This window comes from Labeo rohita, chromosome 15, assembly GCF_022985175.1.
Source record: "Labeo rohita strain BAU-BD-2019 chromosome 15, IGBB_LRoh.1.0, whole genome shotgun sequence".
Taxonomy (NCBI): Eukaryota; Metazoa; Chordata; class Actinopteri; order Cypriniformes; family Cyprinidae; genus Labeo; species Labeo rohita.
In genome coordinates, this window is record NC_066883.1 from 13,801,142 (window position 1) to 13,821,043 (window position 19,902).

The 19,902-nt window shown below is 36.6% G+C and overlaps 1 protein-coding gene across 1 annotated transcript; it reads left to right on the forward strand.

Annotated features, from left to right (window-relative positions):
- Positions 1-3,633: 3,633 nt before the first annotated feature.
- On the forward strand, positions 3,634-19,491 carry gpr184 (G protein-coupled receptor 184). Its single transcript, XM_051129959.1, has 2 exons — positions 3,634-4,041; positions 16,871-19,491. The coding sequence occupies exon 2, from the start codon at positions 16,871-16,873 to the stop codon at positions 17,876-17,878; it is 1,008 nt and encodes a 335-aa protein (XP_050985916.1). The 5' UTR covers positions 3,634-4,041; the 3' UTR covers positions 17,879-19,491.
- The last annotated feature ends 411 nt before the right edge of the window (positions 19,492-19,902 follow it).

The following is a 19,902-nucleotide window of genomic DNA, read 5'->3' on the forward strand; positions in this document are numbered from 1 at the left end:
GTTACCCAAGCAGATTGCGCTCCTGTTTAAATTGGTTATGCGAATTTGCTGCGCTGACCAACAGAAAGCTGAAAGCTGATATGTGAACGATGCTTCATGCATGGACAACAGACCTTTTTTGCTCACAAAATTTTACCAAGATTTTGCCAATGTGACCGAAACCACTAAAGCGCAGAATGCGTTTAACCGAAAAAAGTTAGTCAACCTCTCTAATTGACTAATCAACTATTGCAAACCATCCCTAGTTTGATATTCATAACAGATTGACGTCAAGCTGATAGTCTGCAGGTCACAAGAAATGTATTAGTCATGATATAACATGCAAGATGTAATCTGTTAAGATGGATTTTTAAATGTTTTTGCTCTGTGGTGATGCTGCCTCTAGTTTCAGATCCACTTTTTACATAATACTGAGAATCATTTTGTAAAATAACCTGGAAAATCCAACAGTCTGGTGTTTTCCAGTATCGTCAACGGTTAGCCCTGCAGGTGCAGGCAACCTCATCTCTGAGAATGGATGTTATTTTATTAAGGGGGCTGCTCCTCGGTATATCAGCGTACAAAAGACTACCTAGACTGTTTTCAGATCAGCTGCTGTTAGCAGCAGGCTAGTTCAGCTGATCTTTGCTAGTACAAGCTGTACTGGATGTGTATTCTTACTCCTTACTGACCCTAGACCTGAGCATTAGGCTGCATGTCACTGAGAATTAGGTTTGCTTGAAACTTATTGCTATGAAGGACTATTTTGTACACATGTAACCTTAGAAATTCTGATGTAGTTTGTGGAAGGTAATGTCGGAGCATTTCCAGCAGGTATAATAAACATGGTGATGCATAAATCTGTTGAAATGAATCTTCTTGAGTCATGAGGTTTCGAGTCAAGTCGAATTTTTTGATCCTCTTTTCCTGATTTATTCTCAGAAGAATCTAGCGGAGAGAATGACAGAATGAAAAACATCAAAATACATGGAGAACTTGTTCCAGGTACACTACGGCTTAAGCTTTTCTGATAGCATCTGTGGGCACAGAAAATCATTTCAGCTTGTTCCTCAGTTTGTAAAAATGCTGCGTAATGCGTTTACTGTACAATGGAAGTCAATGGAGAAAAGGCATTATAGAGAGTTTAATATATTTATTCTTATACCAATCTATTCATTCGTCTGTATTTGAGCTGTAAAACTGTATGAATCATCCTTTTAATGTTGAAACTACTGTTACTACAACAGACATAGGGGAAAATGGGGAAGGATGCTGCCCTTAACACTGCACTTAGTGCACTTAGTGACAAGTTGTTACATATTTAGAGGATGATGATGATTGTCATTCAATATGTTAATGGGGGAAATAAAGGGAAACATTTGCTAATGTAGCTTTTATAGCACGATTTAAAATGAGATAATTGAAAACCATTAAAAGGCACTGTATGTCCCACAATACTGGGGTTAACTGACTAACCCAAGGGAAAACTTGCCACCATTCATCTGATTTTAGTAGGATATGTAAAATATATTTTTTTCTAAGGTGTCATTATTGGAGTGTCTGTTTAAAGTGCAAATAGCATGCCTTGTATGCAGAGGCTATTTACACTAGCTCCGCCCACCAACGTGTGATTGGGCTAGTCAACACTACAAAAGATGATTGTTAAACGTCTCCTCTAGTGGCGTAGATGGTAAAGTGCATGCTGTAGTCTTTTTGATGCGATCGACCCGAGCTCGAATCCACCTTTGGGCAAAATTTTTTCTCGCTTTTCAAAACTCATATCACATTGGGAAGGCATTTATTTTTAATAAAAATGAAGGAAATAATCAAAAAGTTGAAAATGAAGTATCGGGTAGCACTAAGGTGGCATCCATCCAATAATTTGAATCAAAACTATAATTTACACTCCATAAGTTACTATTGCATACTGTTTTATAATGTACTACAATAGTGAGGTGCAGATAATTGCCACTATTTGCAATAAGTAGTATAAATAGCAGGAAATCCTATTATTTTAACATAGAATAAATAGAATGTTTATTAAACAGAAACTGTAGCTTCATCAAATAATACTGAGAAAAAATATTAAGCAAATCAGCATATTAGACCAATTTCTAAAGGATTATGATGCTCAAGACTGGAACAATGATGCTGAAAATTCAGCTGCCATTAAATGAATGAAATTCATTTTAAACTATATGAAAACAGAAAACAAATTAGAATAATACTCCTCAATAATAATATTCCTATTGTATTTTATTTTATTTCTTATTTAAATAGGGTCATGGTGAGCGTAAGAGACTTTGTTAAAACATCATACACAAACTTACATGTTTGTCACTATTAACTAGTTGCTTATTAGCATGCATATTACTAGCATATTGGCTGTTTATTAACACTTATAAAGCACATATTAATGCCTTATTATGCATGATCAGAATTTTAGATCTTCTAACCCTACCAAATGTTAATAAGCAGCAAGTAAGGAGTTTACTGAGGCAAATTTATAGTTAATAGTTAATAGTGAGAATTCATCCCAGAAATAAAATGATGTTTCAAATCACACTTGAAATGTTACAGTACTATAATCTGGACACATTTGGAAATACACGTATTAAACAAATTAAAATATATGATTTAACTGAGTAATTGTGTACACCTTTTTCTTAGTCCAGTAACTTGATCTGCAGAATTGCAAGTAAATTACTGTAAACACATTTACCGCTAACAGAAGTTCATAACAATTGAACTCATAACTCATAACAGTATGTGGTTTCAGATCTTCAAAAATAATTGTTTCTATGAAATTAAAAAAAAAAAGTTAGGAAATGGAAAGTATCATATTTGCTCTGACAGTTTTAGGGAAAGCCCACATGTATGAATTCAGAAACTGCTCTGTACTCTAGAAATCAGTCAGTTAGTAAGATAAATGAAAACGCAAACCGACAGAAACAAGAAGACTATAAACAAAACTAATACTGTAATCAACCCCTAAAACAACCACAGAAAACCACAAAACAATGCTTTCAGCATTGAAATATTTAACAAAATGTTTTAGATACAAGTCTCATTCCTTGGCTCCATTATAGTCAATAATGTATGAAACTCACTGAAAGGTCAAAATGTGAGTTGTGTGCCTTTTTATCAGATATAGATAAAATGCTTCACATTTCCCCATGGAATGTAACCTTTAAAATATCAATTAAGAGAATTTCACATTTATATAGGTTTAACCAAATTTCTCAGAAGCCTCAGACTTTACCAGGACAGCGAAACAGAGAACAGGTGGTGGTTTGGCATTGGAGAACATTTTGTTCTAGAGGCATGGTTTGGTCCAAAAAAAAAAAAAAAAAAAAAAAAAGAAAAAAACTTTGATTAAGCTGTGATTCTTCTATTCAATCAGGTTTTACAGACAGTGGCGTCTTAAAGCAGGAAAAATGACTAAGTGCTCATAATGCAAACTATGATTTTATTCCATTACAGCCATTAAAGCAAGCACAGAGAACAGGTTTTAAAACGAGCCTGTAGTTTCAGTTTATAAAACAGGAAGTTGTGGCATTGTGTCTGAGGCAGACTTCACCATCAGTGGAAGTTTGTCATATTCTATCGTTCACCATGCGTCTGGAAAAAGCTTTTACTCATTGAGGTTCCCTCCAACGCTATCACATGCGGTTCAACGGAAAAAAAAAACCCAGCGCTAACCTAACATCTTCCTGTAGACATACATGTGCGAGACACGTTTTATCTCTCCTCCCCTTTCTCTCTCTTACAATTCATCTCCTCTCCATCCACTCTGTGCGAAGTGCAGCGGCCGAACCTGCTCTCACAGGGTCACTTTTGATCATCTCCGGCCAGGAAGCATTATTAAAGTGCATGACACCCTCTTCACATCTGAGAAACTCAGCTGTGCCACTTTTCCCAGAGGTCACGCGGGACTGCAGCTTAGACTTGAGGCAGTTCTGGGACTGAGGTTGTAAAGTTACCCTTCTGGAATTGAGTAGACACCCTTGTCTGGTTGGAGCTGGTGAAGAACATTTCATAATTCCTTGTGTTGATTTGCAGGTGAGACTTTCTCTTTTTTAGGCTGGGTTTTTACAAAAACGACAAGAATAATGGTGAACAACTATGTATGTGTAAATAAGATAAAATCAGAGGGTGGACATGCTTGTTTGTTTCCTGTGTTATAGATAGTAACACTACTAATGCAGATGTCCGATACTTCATCCTGATCATTTTAAATGTTTACAATGCTGGGATGCGCATTTAAGGCGTCCGATGAAACGGCTGCCAGTTGTTTTGAACATACATTTTCACATGTTATCAGACAAATAATTTGTTTTGGAGTTGTTAAATTACATTGTGCCAAATCAAGCAAATGAGGTAACAGCTGACATTGACTCTGGACCACAAAATCAGTCATAAGGGTCCTTTTTTAAAATTAATGCATATTGCTAATCAAAAATTAAGTTTTGATATAGTTACAGTAGAAAATTTACTAAATATCTTCATGGAACATGTTCTTTACTTTATATCCTAATGATTTTTGGCATAAAATTCTGATCATTTTGACCCATACAATGGGTTTTTGGCTACACTCTTAAAAATAAAAGTGCTTCGCGATGCCATAGAAGAACCTTTTTTGTCTAAATGGTTTCATTGTGGCCAAAGAAGGTTCTTCAGATTATAAACAGGTAAGGAAGAGATGGTTCTTTAAAGAACCTTTGACTGAATGGTTCTTCTATAGCATCACTGTGAAGAACCTTTTAAAGCATCTTATTTTTAAGTATTGCTACAAATGTATCCGTGCTACTTAGACTGGTTTTGTGGTCCAGGGTCACATTCGATGTTATATATCGTTAAACTATGAGGTGCATCTCAGAATTTTGACAGGCATGTAACATGCAGAACAAGGTGGGAATTTCACCTGTCTTCGAACATTTTCCTGGAATGATAATGTAATCATGATGGTTTTAATAATTAGTCATTAATGGAGTAAAAGGGAACAAAATATGATGGTAACAGAGTTGACACACAGCCTGAAGAGATGACTTGACGGCATTTTAATAAATGTTGCATGTCAAGATAGTCAATCAATTAATCGATCAAATAAAAAAAAAGATAATAATAATAAACATCTCCAGGTGTGTTAACCCTGTTAACATCCAATTTCCCTCTGTTAAATAATGAAATAACTCATTAGTAAGTTATAACATTGTCATAATAACATATTCATCCAAGAACTTTTCACAGGCAAGTGAAAGTCCCTATATATGTATGTATTTATTTATGTATTTATTTACTTTCTTACATACTTCCCATATTCATCACCATCATATACATACAAAATTGTAAAATAACCCCTTTTGATTCTGGAGTACACCGTTCCCTCATCCCCCAATAGGATTTTAAAATATGAAGTGCTTAACTTGGTAAAAAAAAAATGCAGACTAGTCTGTTTTTATGAGTAATCAACAGTCTCCTCATTGCGTGATCCAAGGTGTTTTTTAAGGTCATATGTCTTTGTGCTGACTTCAGTGTTTGACATCAAACATTATGCTGGAAGTTTCTTTATGCACATCATTTTCCTGCAGCTTGAGTATGTGGTTGCCTCAGGATGGGAGTTGGTTAGGGAGCGATTATGCCATTGAGAGGGGCTGATAGGAGGTGCAGCCCACCACTCTTCTTTCCAGACCACTAGCCTGTGTCTCAACAGCTCTCAGGGGTGCTCATTAAACCAGTAATTACAATAGCAAAACAAGCATAATACAGAGTAAACACATTACGTAAGCAAAGGGAAAGGAAATAGAAATGAAATCTGCATTAAAGTAAATGTGTTGTTTATCAATACAGTAACTATAGTTACTGTACAGTAACTGCTGACTGAAGAGTGCCATGTGTTCTTGACTTCCTTTCTGAACAAAACACTGAAAATTCCTACCCAGATTTCAAGTACTACTATCACTAAAACAGTTAGGCCATTCCTAACATTAAAAAAATCTGTGTAATGCACACACTCGCATGGCCTTTTGCTTTACTGAGCCCTGAATGTGCAATTCGATAGTAAAAACATGCTGTGAAAACAACAACAGTTGGTCTTTTAAAAGGACACCAAATGATAATTGTTTTTTTAATGTTTGTCAGCAGCTGTGTACTAGTGCTTGTGAAAAAAAAGTACTTAATTGTATTAAATGTGCACTTGGAGTGAACTTCAAATCCTAAAAGTATGTTTTTAAAACAAACAGTACTTGCAGAAAATTTAACATCAATAAAAAGGCCATTTAAATGCACCTAAAGTACATTTTCCCATGCTTAGTACACTTAAAAAGTAAAATAAATCATTGTTTAATTAATATTTTGCAATTCTTTAAAGGAGTTCACTTCCAGAACAAAAAAATTACAGATGGTTATGTATTTCTTTCTTTAGTCAAAAAGAAATTATGTTTTTCAAGGAAAACATTTCACGATTTTTCTCCATATACTGGACTTCAATGGTGCCCCCCGAATTTGAACGTCCAAAATGCAGTTTAAATGCAGCTACAAAGGGCTCTAAACGGTCCCAGCCAAGGAAGAAGGGTCTTATCTATTGAAACGATCGCTTATTAAAAAAAAAAAAAAAAAAAAAAAAAAAAATATATATATATATATATATATATATATATATATATATATATATATTTTTACTTTTTAACTGCATTTTGGATGCTCAAAATCAGGGCACCACTGAAGTCCAGTATATGGAGAAAAATCCTCAAATGTTGTTGATTTCTTTAAGACTGAAGAAAGAAAGACATGAACATCTTGGATGACAATGGGGTGAGTACATTATCTGTAAAAGCATATATACTTTGACTATAATTTTAATTGGAGTATGTTACTTGAAATTACATTTAAGATTAGTATATTTGAATACAATTGTATATGTTTAAGACTTCAGATGCAAAAATGTTTTTTATGAGGCTCTTATGAAATTAACATCAGACATTTTTTGAAAACAAGGTATCCAGTAACCGGCTAATAACCTTTTCTGTGAAATTACTGAACCTAAACAAAGGAGCCTGATAAAAATGCTTGATAACATTTTTAATGCATTAGTTATGCCTTGTAATGCACCTTATGCACTGCGTGATCTCATGAATAATTGTAACCACATGTATAATAACATTATGATACTTATCTATTCATTGTTATACTCTCAGAAAGTATAATGCATTAAAATACATGACAAACAAACCTTCAAATACTATAATGAATTTTAACTTTAGTTACAATTAGCTATAATACATTAAAATGTACATTATGAATACCTTTATAATGCATTGAAGTCTTCATTTATAATTACTTTTAACATAAAATTAAGTGTCTGAAAACATTACAGTAACTTTGCTCTTAAGTTAATCTTTTAAAGTGTTTTATTTCTGTAATATTCTTTTAAAAATATGCTAAAGTGTACTTCTTTTTCACAAGGGAGGGAATAGGAACACAAAACCATGTGATTCATTGCTCACTTGATCTGTTTTGGGACTTTCACGTCAAACGTTCTTAACTGGGAAGATTTTATATTAAAGTACCTGTGTTTTCCTCTTTGGTACTGCCCCTTCTGTGGTTTGGATCATGTGGTTTTGGTTTAAATTCATTTCTTAGCGTGTGTAATGTTTGTAATCTCTGGTGTGTGAGTGACAAACCGTGTGTAAAAAGTAATAACGTCATTATGCAGAATTTGACATTTAAAAATCATCAGAGCATCAGAGATATATGACATATGTTGGCATAGGTTTAAAAGTGAATATTATTTAACAGTAAACACTGCGCAGTTCCTATCTGGTGATGCATGATCTGAATTTCACCCACAACTTGTTAGAATCTCTAAAGGGCACACCACATTGCCTGCTTACTTGGTGACATAAAATAAACGTAAAAAAAATTAAAAACAACAACTGCCTGACATATTGGGAAATGACAGGATCATTTGCATAGACCTCACCACAAATGATTCACAGCACATCTTTATCATCGCTTATCCAAATAACCGTCAGAACTTGAAGAATAACGCTTCGGTACTATCGTCATTCACAGCAGAGCTGAAAGGGAGGCAGTGTGTGAGGCAGTTTTCAATTTTTAATGTATTGTATGGGGGACTGTTGTGTATTTGCTGGTTCAATCTAATTCTACATCTCAAAGTCATCTCTGAAGCTTTAAGAGTGTGTGCTTAGGTTACCCAGCTATTGATTTTTCCTCTGTTTTGCACAGGGTAGGGTGAAGTGCACACATTGCTTAAAAACCGTCGCTCAGTTAGACCTGAATTGAATTTGAGTGTGACGTACTGCTGGTAGGACAATCACTATAGCAGCTAATGCTGTTAGTACGCCTGTGTTTGATATCGTGAACACATTAAGAAGGCCATTATCATCTCACAGTCTCTTATGTGAAGCAGAGGTTTGTGAATATACAATATAGAATTACATGTCTTTGTATGAAGCCACATATTGCGCAGATAACATAATATATACTCACCTTTAAGTTTTTTTTTCTTCTGTTAAGCACAAAAGTAGGTATTTTTAAGAATGCTGGTAGCCAAACAATTACCGGTAGCCATAAATCACATTATTGCACATATCAGAACAGGCAGCTAGGAGTAGAGGTGTTTTCCAGTGCAGAATCCCCCATGATGCAACAGTGTTATGAGTGGTTGTTTGCTTTCTATTCTAAGTAAAATAAGCCCACCTCATTTGCCCACCAGTCCCCATGACATTTTGATCTTGAGATTGGTTTCTCCCACAGAAATAAGTAAGCTCTCCTAAAAATATTAGTAAACATCTCCTCAATTATCTACACATAGTGAACAGGTGTGATTCATTTCTGTGGATGAGCTGTTTCGAGCAGCTCAACTTCAAAGAACTACTGCAAAAAATGATTCAGCGATTTTTGTCATTATGTGGTTCCTGCCACATCACATGATGTAATGAAACCATATATAGTTAATATAAATAAGTGTGGTTTCTGTGCACGGTTCAGGCCATTCTCACTTAGGACCTAAACTTTAGTCCACTTTAGATATTTTACTTTCCAACTACATGTTATAAAACAGATAGTTCTGGTCCTTAATTCTGATTGGTTGAGCTAAGTTTGGTTGATTCTGAGTTTGGTGGTTCTAAGCTGTTGTGAATTACTCTACAAACATACACACAAAGCTACAAATATACGCTTCTTGGGGCTTATTGCTTTATTCTAAAACGGATAGTTCCGGTCCTTAATTCTGACTGGTTGAGCCGCGTTCACTGCACTTTGTTGCAACCACAACCGTTTCTGAGAAACTACATTGTTTGGTGGAAGAATGCTGTTTTTATTTATATCATTACACTTTATTTGCTCTGTTTTATTTTGTGAAACCTTACTACATATATGGAATAATCATTTGATAAAAGCAATAATCCTCGTGAAGCTATGGTGTACAGTGAATTTATAACAGCTATGGGGGTTTTAGGTGCTCCTATTTGCATTGTGCCTAACAAGGCCCCTTTGCTGTTATAAATTTGATTTGTTTTATTTTGTGAAACCTTACTATGTATATGGAATGGCCGTTTAATAAAAGCAGTAAGGCCCTAGAAGCCATGGTTTACAGTGTATTTATAACAGCTAATTGTGTTGTGCCTAACAACGCCCCTTATCAGTTATAAATTCACTGTAAATCACGGCTTCTTGGGGCTTATTGTTTTATTGTAAAACGGATAGTTCCGGTCCTTAATTCTGATTGATTGAGCCGCATTTGCCACACTTTGTTGCAACCACAACCGTTTCTGAGGAACTACATTGTTTGGTGGAAGAATAATGTTTTTATATCATTACACTTTATTTGCTCTGTTTTATTTTGTGAAACCTTACTATGCATCTGGAATGACTGTATTATAAAAGAAATAAGGCCCAAGAAGCTGTGGTTTACAGTAAATTTATAACAGGTAATTGTTTTGTGCATAACAATGACCTTTATCAGTTATAAATTCACTGTAAATCACGGCTTCCTGGGGCTTATTGCTTTATTGTAAAACGGATAGTTTCAGTCCTTAATTCTGATTGGTTAAGGAGCGTTCGTCGTACTTTCTTGCAACCACAACCGTTTCTGAGGAACTACATTGTTTGGTGGAAGAATAATGTTTTTATATCATTACACTTTATGTGCTCTGTTTTACCTTACTACGTATATGGAATAACCGTTTTATAAAGGCAGTAAGGTCCGTGAAGCCGTGGGTTACAGTGAATTTTGAACAGCTAATCGTATCGTGCCTAACAAGCTGTTATAAATTCAGTGTAAACCATGGCTTCTTGGGGCTTATTGCTTTATCAACTAACTCTCTTATAAATATATGTAACTTCATGTCAGCTAACTCTCAGTTGAGTATTAGTAGAGCGCTTAGGTTAGGGTTAAGGCTAGGGTTGATTATAGTTAATAGAATGTCTAACGTGGATTATTAAAATTTCATCATATTGTTATAATTTTGTATAATTATAATAAATTATTTACTATAATTTAAGGGAAGACACTGCAGGCAAAAACAGTTTTTTTATGCACCTGTCAAGTTTGAGATTTTGGGCTTTTGGGTTTTCTCAAAATTAGTTTTTTTCACCTACACTGAGCCATAAATATCCACTTCAGTAGTACTTGCACACACCAAACTTTACATTTTTATTCCTGTCTAAATCCTGAAGGTTTTTACAGAGGGATTTGTTTATATACTGTCGCGATTTAGCTCAAAGGGAAATGTATATAAATAATTACAATTAATTATGATTCATTACAATTATTTATATCAGCTGCCAGTAGTAACTGTAGCAGAATTAATTTTCCATCAACTAATCTGTTCGCCCAGCGAACATTTGGTATAATTTTTATATCAACTCTAAGAAATGATATTTTCTTGGCCACAGAAAATAACTTTCTTAAAGTACCATTGCATTAGAGCATGTAGCTTGAATCAGAATCATAAATGGACATTACTTTGCAAGGCAGAATCAAAACTCAAAACTAATTTGTGCACAAGAGTTTTATTACCGAAGGACTAACACATAAGAGGAAAGGAAATGAAGCTATGAAAAGAGTCAGTTAACCACAACCAGTGAAACCATCAGTGCTGTCTACAGCTTATACTAAACCTCTGTTCTGTTAGTTAAATGTACGATACTTGCATTGCCTTGGTCGATGAACAAGTGTCCGAATGCAGTCTCGCGGTGAAAGTCTTGATGGTTGGAGCAGTGGTGGTTTTGGAATCGCGATCACGTTCTTCCGGGTCTGAAGAGTGATAAACTCCAAAGATGTTCTGACTCGATGGTGACTGGGAGTTTCTTCCCATGTGAAAATTGAAGAAGAACCAAGAGCTGAGAGGGACCCAGCTGAAGTCCTGTGATCTTTGGGGAATGGAAAGACAAGGCCGCAAGGCCTGGCGCGTGCTTAGGGAAGTCCTGAAGAGTTCTAGCTCATCCTCCTCATCCTCGTAGGTTCTAAAAGAACCTCTGCCTGACTGAGGCAAGTCATGAAGATGAATTCCAGGGTTGAGTGAAAATGTCTGGCTCTTTGTGGTTGAGAGCCACAGCTCTGTATGTGGTGGTCTCTCGGGCCCGCCGGGCACGCCCTGTGCCGGCTCAGGCTCCCCGTGGGTTCCTCCACATGGGCTGCAATTGGAGGGTTTTGCAAAAGAGAGCGAAGACAGTGAAGAGAGAGGGCGGCGATCAATCATTTGATGCCTTTAAGCTCTCTCGAGGCTGCGCCTCCATGAGGTCCACGAACCAATGGTAACTTTCACCTTTGGAGAGAAAGTTTACGACTCTTTGTCTGTGAGCATGGTATTTTGCATATGTAATTTGACTGGGTGTTGATGCAAAACTACTAAGGTTTCTTAAAACACTAATATGTTGCATAGGTATCAACATCTAATTTACACCATCTTTTAGATAATCAAAATACGAATTCAAAGAGACCAAACATGGCATAGGTGGGTTATACGACTAGTCATCTATCATAACGCATAAAATACAGTGCAGTAATACTGTACACAATGACCTGGGCTATGTGTGATAGGAAGGTCAAAGAAAGGTTTGTCTGTGAATGAACAGGAAAGAGTCTATTTCTATAGGCACTGTGCCTTTCCTATGGGCAAATGTAGCATGGGCAAATGTGCATTCCTCTGGGCAATAAAACCTCTTATCAGATAGTCATCCTGGCAATTGAGCCCTTTTGGGGTGTTAGTTGCTTTGGGGGGGTTGTCTCCAGAGCTCCAGCATATAGCTGGCTTGTTGGGTTTAAAGACTATTTGTTAAATGTAACAATTAATGTATGTCTGATTGGTCTAGATGCTACAATATTATTTGCTTGATTATATACAACATTTGATTCCCCCCAAATTGTGAAAATATATTGTTTTCTGTCTGTATTTTCTGAATTATGGAGTGACAAAAAAGAGTACCAAAAATTCTCTCTGTAAAAATGTTTGACTCTAATATTTCAAAAAAAAAAAAAAAAAAAAAAAAAATGAAACAAGAATTTTAGGTGATACAAGTAAGGCGATAACTATTAGTTTTTGTTTGTTGCTTGTTTGTTTGTTTGTTTGTTTTTTACCCTATCGTTACAATGAACAAAAATATTCTTCTTTCAGATTAAAATGTTTAGCATGATATTAATTTTGATATTAATTAGAATGTTCTATTGACTTGTAAACTCATTGTTCATCTATTTATTTATTTATTTATTTATTTATTTGCAGTGGTTCAAACGTTTCACTAAACAGATTTGACTCAGAAGTGTCAAGTGTCACATTTACGAATTAGACATTACAAAGCACATAATTTGAGGTATCATTCATATATAGCAGAAGTGGAAAAAGATGAGTTATGCTTCAAAATGTTATATTTAGGATTACGAATATACAGTCCTTGTGTATGTGCGATACTAATAGTGATGCTTTCGTAGAAGCAAGAACAGGATGTTAATAGTGCGAGTGTAGCTGTAAGGCTTTTTGGTGTATGAATAGAGGTCCTGAAAGGAGGTGAAACTCAGGTTTTCTTTGCCTGTGGTTAGGCTGTTTGCTTTTCGCACAGGTCTTGCACTGAAGAGCAAGAATTGAGGAGCTGCAAAGCCTTCATGTGGAGATCGGCAGCTGTGTAAGATGGCATCAGTGGCTAGAATTGAATTTGAGCAAAGGCTGGCAGCAAGTGAAAAGACTCTCCAAAGGTTAAAAACAAGTTGAGCAATAACATTGAAGATGAACTCAGGGGAATATAGGGGACATGCAGGTAGTGATGAGAGAGCTGCAGTGTCTAGCTGTGAAATGAACTGGGCAGCACAGACATGAACCTTATTGACAATTGATTTTGTTTTCTTTTGGGAGTTGTAAAATGCGTCTTTCAAAGAGATTTCAAAGTGTAAGGAGGAAATACATGGCATATGTGTGGCATATGAACAAATGTAAAGCCTACAAATATCAATGATCTCCAGGATCTGTAAAGGCAAAAGTTGTTGGAAACCTTTCAAAAAACCAAGTCAAGGCTTAAATCCATTATAAACTCAGTCTGGGAATATTTTACAAAACTTTTCTTTCCCCGTCGGTTCAAAAACACGTTTGCTCAACCATGAAATTAACTTTAACACCAAGGGTGACATTTTTCCTTTAATATCAAAAACATATAAAATGTATAGCAAAGGAAAGAATCCTGGTCACAGAGTTAACGCATTGAGCTGATGTATCCATATTTGTACAATACTTAAATGTTTAGATACAAGCATATATGCAACCTTCTCTATAGTCTATTATTATCATTTTTTTCCCATCGTAATTGTGACACATAAAGCCAGTAGTACTGGGGATGACATTTTGCTACCTGTTTAGTTTTAAAATTAATTACCAGGCTTACCGCAAGCTGTTATTTTCTGATAAGAATGACTTTGCAACCTTTAGTGAACCTTTATTTGGGAGTGTGCTGTATAAAATGTTGCTTTTGTATATAAATTAGCCAACAAATGTGTCTGGGAATGTATCTATTTTCAGTGAAATACATTTAATTTTCATTTTCATTCTTCAGTGGGTTTTATTTGATGGATGTGCAGGTGTTGTTAATCTCAGATGTTTTCAGTGACTCATTGGTGTTTGTCTTGGCTGGTTAACCATAACACCTTGACTTAATAAGAAGTAAAAAGAAAAGTTTTGCTCTGTTCTCACGGAAACCACAAACATTCTGCAACTTGCGGCGACCGGACGTTTGTTGTTTTGAATTGGAGTTGGCATTTCGAAGAACATTTTTGATTATGTGCCTAATGCGCAATATCAATCCTGAGTAGTTAATCAGTACATTGTCTGAGCTACATTTTCAGTAGACTGATATTTCACATCTGTCATTGCAATTATAATTAACACGTGAAAATGTTCCAGATTACACATAGAAAGGACATCAGTACAGTGTGCACCATGACAACACCTGCATCAACAACAATCAACAGCGACAACGTCTAGCCAAAGTTCAACCGCATTATAGCTATGAGTGTGATCTAAGTTTAGAACCTAAAGGTCAGCGGTTTACCGCTCTTTCCCATGTGCAAAAATACTGATCTGTCATGCAAACCATCAACTTCTGTATGCTTGACTAGTAAAGACGCAATTACAAATAATAAGAATTACATTTTTTTACTGTATGTAATTTTTGCAACCTGGTCTCATGTGCGAAGTATGTACCAATAAGTACATATCACTGCAGTTTACATCTAACCTACCGGATAGTATGAACAAAAGTGAATGTGTTGTTAAACTCAAACGCTTGTTTTTCAGTCTTATCTTTCAGCTCTTTCATCATGAAGCATATTTTTCATAGGATTCGTACCCAAGGATTCTGCATCCTCAGACCAACTCTGTGCCGCCTGAGCTACCGTGCAAGCTTGTTACTTTCGGTGTTGTGTCCATTTGTGCTACCCTGTCCTGTACACCTACCCCAACCCTAAAACCTACCCTTTGGTGTTGATATCCAAAATACAGTGTTGGTAGCACAATCTGAAAGCAAAACATATGGAGCTGTATTTATAACTGTGTACAAAAACGATTAAAAGTGCTCGCTGTTTCACCGCCTCTAGTGTTCATTTCTTGTGAAAACTGCAGTGATATGTACTTCTTGGTGCGTATTTCGCAAAAAAAGTTCCCCCAGGTACATTTTTGTTGTGAGACCAGGTTGAATCCTTAAAGGAGAAGTCCACTTCCAAAACAAAGATTCAAGGCTGGGATTGTTTACAACCATATTTGGGATCGTTTGAAGCCACATTTAAACTGCCTTTTGGAAGTTCAAAATTGAGGCACCATAGCAGTCCATTATATGGAGAAAAATGCATAAATGTTTTACTCAAAAAACGTAATTTGAAGAAAGAAAGACATGAACATTATATGTGAATCTTTGTTTTGGAAGTGGACTTCTTCTTTAATGTCAATTTGTTTATGATGTCATTGTTCACATTTTAACTAGTGAAAATTGCATTGTTGTCGTCCAAAATTAATATCCTGGAAGTGTTTAAAAGTCAAGTCAAGTTACATTTACTTACAATAACAGTAGTAGTACTTTATGCAATATTACATGCAAAAATCCCAGACCAACCCTAACCTGGTAGCACTTTATGTTACGGTCCTGTCCTGCATGCACTCTTAAAAATAAAGGCTGTAAAAGTGTGTTTCTGCAGTGATGCCATAGAGGAACCATTTGATTCCCCAAAGAACCTTTCAGTGAACAGTTCTAAAAAGAACCATTATGAAAAATAATTTAAAAAATCTAAAGAACCCTTTTCCACTATAAAGAACTTTTCTGCATTTGAAAGGTTCCATGGATGTCCAAGGTTCTTAATGGAACCATCAATGCTATTAAAGAACCTTTATTTTTAAGAGTGTATGTTCTTGTCATAATAATTACAATAACTGCGTAATAACTAGGTATTAATCCTAAACCTAACCCTACCCCAGCACTAACCATAACCCATGTAGTTACCTTTTTTTTTTTTTATCCAAAACTAACTAACGTAAGTACATGTACTGTAAAATAATGTGTAACCTTAACCCTAACTAGCAAGTACAATTAAAAATTACTCAGCAAATAAATTTACTATTGTATAATTAGACTGCAACACGGACACTGCAAAATAAAGTGTAACCTGAAGCTTTACCATGATTTTACTCAGGCAACACTAAATGTAGCCTCTAGCATATTTTGTAATATTGTAAATTCACACAGTACACAGTTTATTAAGGAACCATCCATAGTTGCTTTTGTGGTGGTTATCAAGGTCTGACTACAAATACTGCAGTTAAAATATGGTAAATTATGGAAGGGCTATTTATATCACTGTTGTGAACTGTGTAGTCATGGCCTAATGGTTAAAATCATGGATTCGAGGGTTAGTACTAGTAGGGATTGTAGGTGGGGGGAGTGAATGAACAGCGCTCCCTTCCACCATCAATACCACGATTGAGATACCCTTGAGAACCCCCAACTACTCCCTAGGGACTGCAGCAAAAATGGCTACCCACTGTTCTGGGTGTGTTTGTGTGTGTTTTTGCCCAGTACTCACTGCTGTGTGTGTGTGCACTTGGATGGGATAAATGCAGAGCACCAATTCTGAGTATGGTACACCATATTCGGCCTTGTGTCACATCAAATCAATTTTCAACTGAATACAAACCAAACCCTATACAACTGAGTTTGAACTGAGATAGCAAACATGATGTAGAATTACAATTACATACAGACCTGCAGAAGAATTGAAAATTTACTTTTCTTTTATGAACTATGGAATTGTTTGATGCAGTGTTTATAGCTTATTGTATTCTATATGTATTTTGTAATCAAAAGATTTGCTAATTTGATTTCTTTGTGCACACAGATGATGATGATGAACGCAACATCCAACACAACCAACACATCATGTGTTATCATGACCCAGTCAGCAGGTAACCTGCTAATGTCCATCTACATCATTGCCTTCATCCTGGGTCTGATGTTCAACCTGGTCACCATCGGTCCCATAATTCAGCAGATCTGCAGAAGGAACGTTCTGGGGATCTACCTACTCAGTTTGTCCATCTCGGATCTCCTGTACATTCTCACCATGCCTCTGTGGATCTATTATTTCAGCAAGAACCACTTTTGGGACCTCGGCCAAGGACTTTGTAGCTTGGCTGGTTTCTTTTACTACTCCAACCTGTACATAAGCATATTCCTCCTCTGCTGGATCTCCATCGATCGCTGCCTAGCCATCACCTTCCCGCTGCGAGTTCAAGCCTTTCGCCGTCAGCGCTATGCCTGGATCATCTGTGGGCTGGTCTACATTTTTGTCATGGCTTTGCACTGTCTAGTACTATACCTAGATAAGTTATCAGATCCACTGGACAATCAGAATAGGTGCTACGAGACCTTCCCCATGACGGAACGCATTGCAATGTTCAACCTGATACGAGTCGGAATTGGTTTCCTCTTGCCTCTGGTGGTCATCTCTGTCTGCTATTGGTTGATCCCAAACAAGGTGCAGCAAAGCCGAGGGGTGGATGAACAAGGCAAGCGCAAAGTGAGGCTTCTGTCTATGGGGGTCATTGGCATTTTCTCCTTCTGCTTTGCCCCGTACCACATCCTCCTAATGGTGAGATCAATCGCCTTCTTTTCTGTGGGAGAAAAAGAAAGCTGCTATTTTGAACAAACTATGTATATACCCTTCACCTGCTCTCTCGCGCTATCCAGCCTGAACAGTGTGGTGGACCCAGTGCTCTATGTTTTGGCCAGTAACGGAGTAAGGGAAGACATGCGGCTGATCTGTTGTAAAAACAAGCAGAGACAGATGACAGGAAGCCCTCTTGTTGATTCCAAATGGAAGACAAGAGTAACCAACTTGTCTTAAAACCAACCTCAGTTCTTGGACAATATACTTGCACTGAAACAAGTCACACTGTTTTTGAACCTATTCAGGAATTTTGCAAATCAGTGACCAGCACAAACGCACCCAAATTGTTTGTGGTGACAACACGGGCACAATCTTGTGGATGGGTTCTTATTGTGACGTTGTGGAGGGTCCAGCAGACTTCATAATCTGGCGTACTCCACTAGTGTGATCCAGACACCTGATTTGACTTTTTTGTTTGATTACTGCCACCATGACTGCAAACCGCTGGCTTTTCTGCAGGTGGTAATAGACAAATTGTTTTGTGAGTAAAGCACATCTTCTGTATAATAAGCCTAATTTACATTGAAAACAATGACTGTGACTTGTACTGACAATACTGATGCTGCAGCACGTTTTTTGTGCACTTAAACATGTCCAGTTAAACTGGATTGTGCTGTGAATAAGATGCTGTTTTTATGCCGAAATACTGTGCATTACAAAATTGTAACTGTTTTGTGAATTAGCCACTGTATGACAGTATTTAGTTAAGCCCAGTTCATTTGAGTCTGAGTCAGGACAGAAACCAGAAGAGGGTCAAATCTGAGTCAAGGACAAATTGACATGCTGCTGAGATTATGACCAAAACCTTGAAAATATGCTCTTGGGCAGAGTCTAAGATCATATTTTCATGGTTTTGGCCTTGTTCCTCGAATCCGAATCCAAGACCATATTTTTATCTGAATCTAAAAACATATGTATTTTCATGGGTTTAGTCTTGTTCCTGAAGTCCAAGTCCAAGATCATATTTTCATGGTTTTGGTCTTGGTCCTAGAATCTAAGTCTAAGAACATATTTTCGTGGTTCTGGCCTTGTTCCTTGAATCTAAGTCCAAGACTATATTTTCATGGTCCTGTTTTGGTCCTCAAGTCTAGGTCCAAGATGAAATTTTCATGTTTTGCTTTTGGTCCTTGAGTTTAAATCCAAGATTATATTTTCATGGTTTTGGTCTTGTTCCTAGAGTCCAAGATCATTTATTCATGGTTTTAATCTTGGTCCTCGATTCAGGTCTTGGTCTTTTGTTGGACAGATTCAATACTTATCTGGTCTCTCTCTTGACTCAAACTCCACCCTCTTGGTCTTGAATCTCAACTTTGGTCTTGAGTACAATGTTGATATGTTCAAACTTTTGTACTCAGACTCCATTTTATCCATTTCTGTCAAAAAAAGCTGTTTTATCTGAGTTGTGATGTATATAGCTGTGTCTGTACAAACGTAGAGAGGATGTTTACAAATTACGGCTTTGCAGGGTAACAGGACCTGTATCCCTGTCTTTGAAGGACCCTTGAATCACTTGAACTTTCTGTGTGAGAGCCGTACTCAGCCCAAGTGTTGTTATTGTGGGATAAAGCCTTGCTTGTTTGTCCTTGTTTAATTCACAGACGACTCCCTGTAATTTACCGTTAAAGCAGATTTAGCCATTACAGATTTAATCTATTAATGTTAAAAACAACTTGTTGCAATGTAAGCAATTTCGATGCACAGCATGTTGCTACTCTCGACATTTTTTCTCATGTAACTTACCATTATTACAAAACGAAAAGGTATATTATGAAATAAAAGAACTGCTCTGATTCTGACTGTCAAGCCACATTTAGGGAAGTGATGCTTTCATTTCAGCTCTTCAAAAGGGGGGTAAAATGATTAGTGTTTTATTCAAAGGGTGGGAACATCTAGTATCAGTGTAATCATGCTGCTTTCTGAAGAGAAAGCAACCCATATGACACCAGCAAGTGTTCTTGCGCACTGATGAGGAGGAGCGTTTGCGTAGCATCTCTAACCGATATCGCCCACAATACACTTTGTACAGCTTTGTTCACCTACCTTTTTGCTACCATGATTGCCTCTATAGATGAGTGGCTCTCTTGTGACTGCAGTCTTCTGTAAGTCTGTGAGTGAGAGTGGCCTTCTGCTCTACTGTAAAATGCCACAGACCATCTGAATGGAGTGATTTTGGAGCGTGAGCGAAGCAATGAATTGCAGCT

Coding starts and splice junctions, on each gene's coding strand:
- gpr184 (XM_051129959.1), top strand. CDS start 16,871: ATGATGATGATGAACGCAACATCCAACACAACCAACACATCATGTGTT.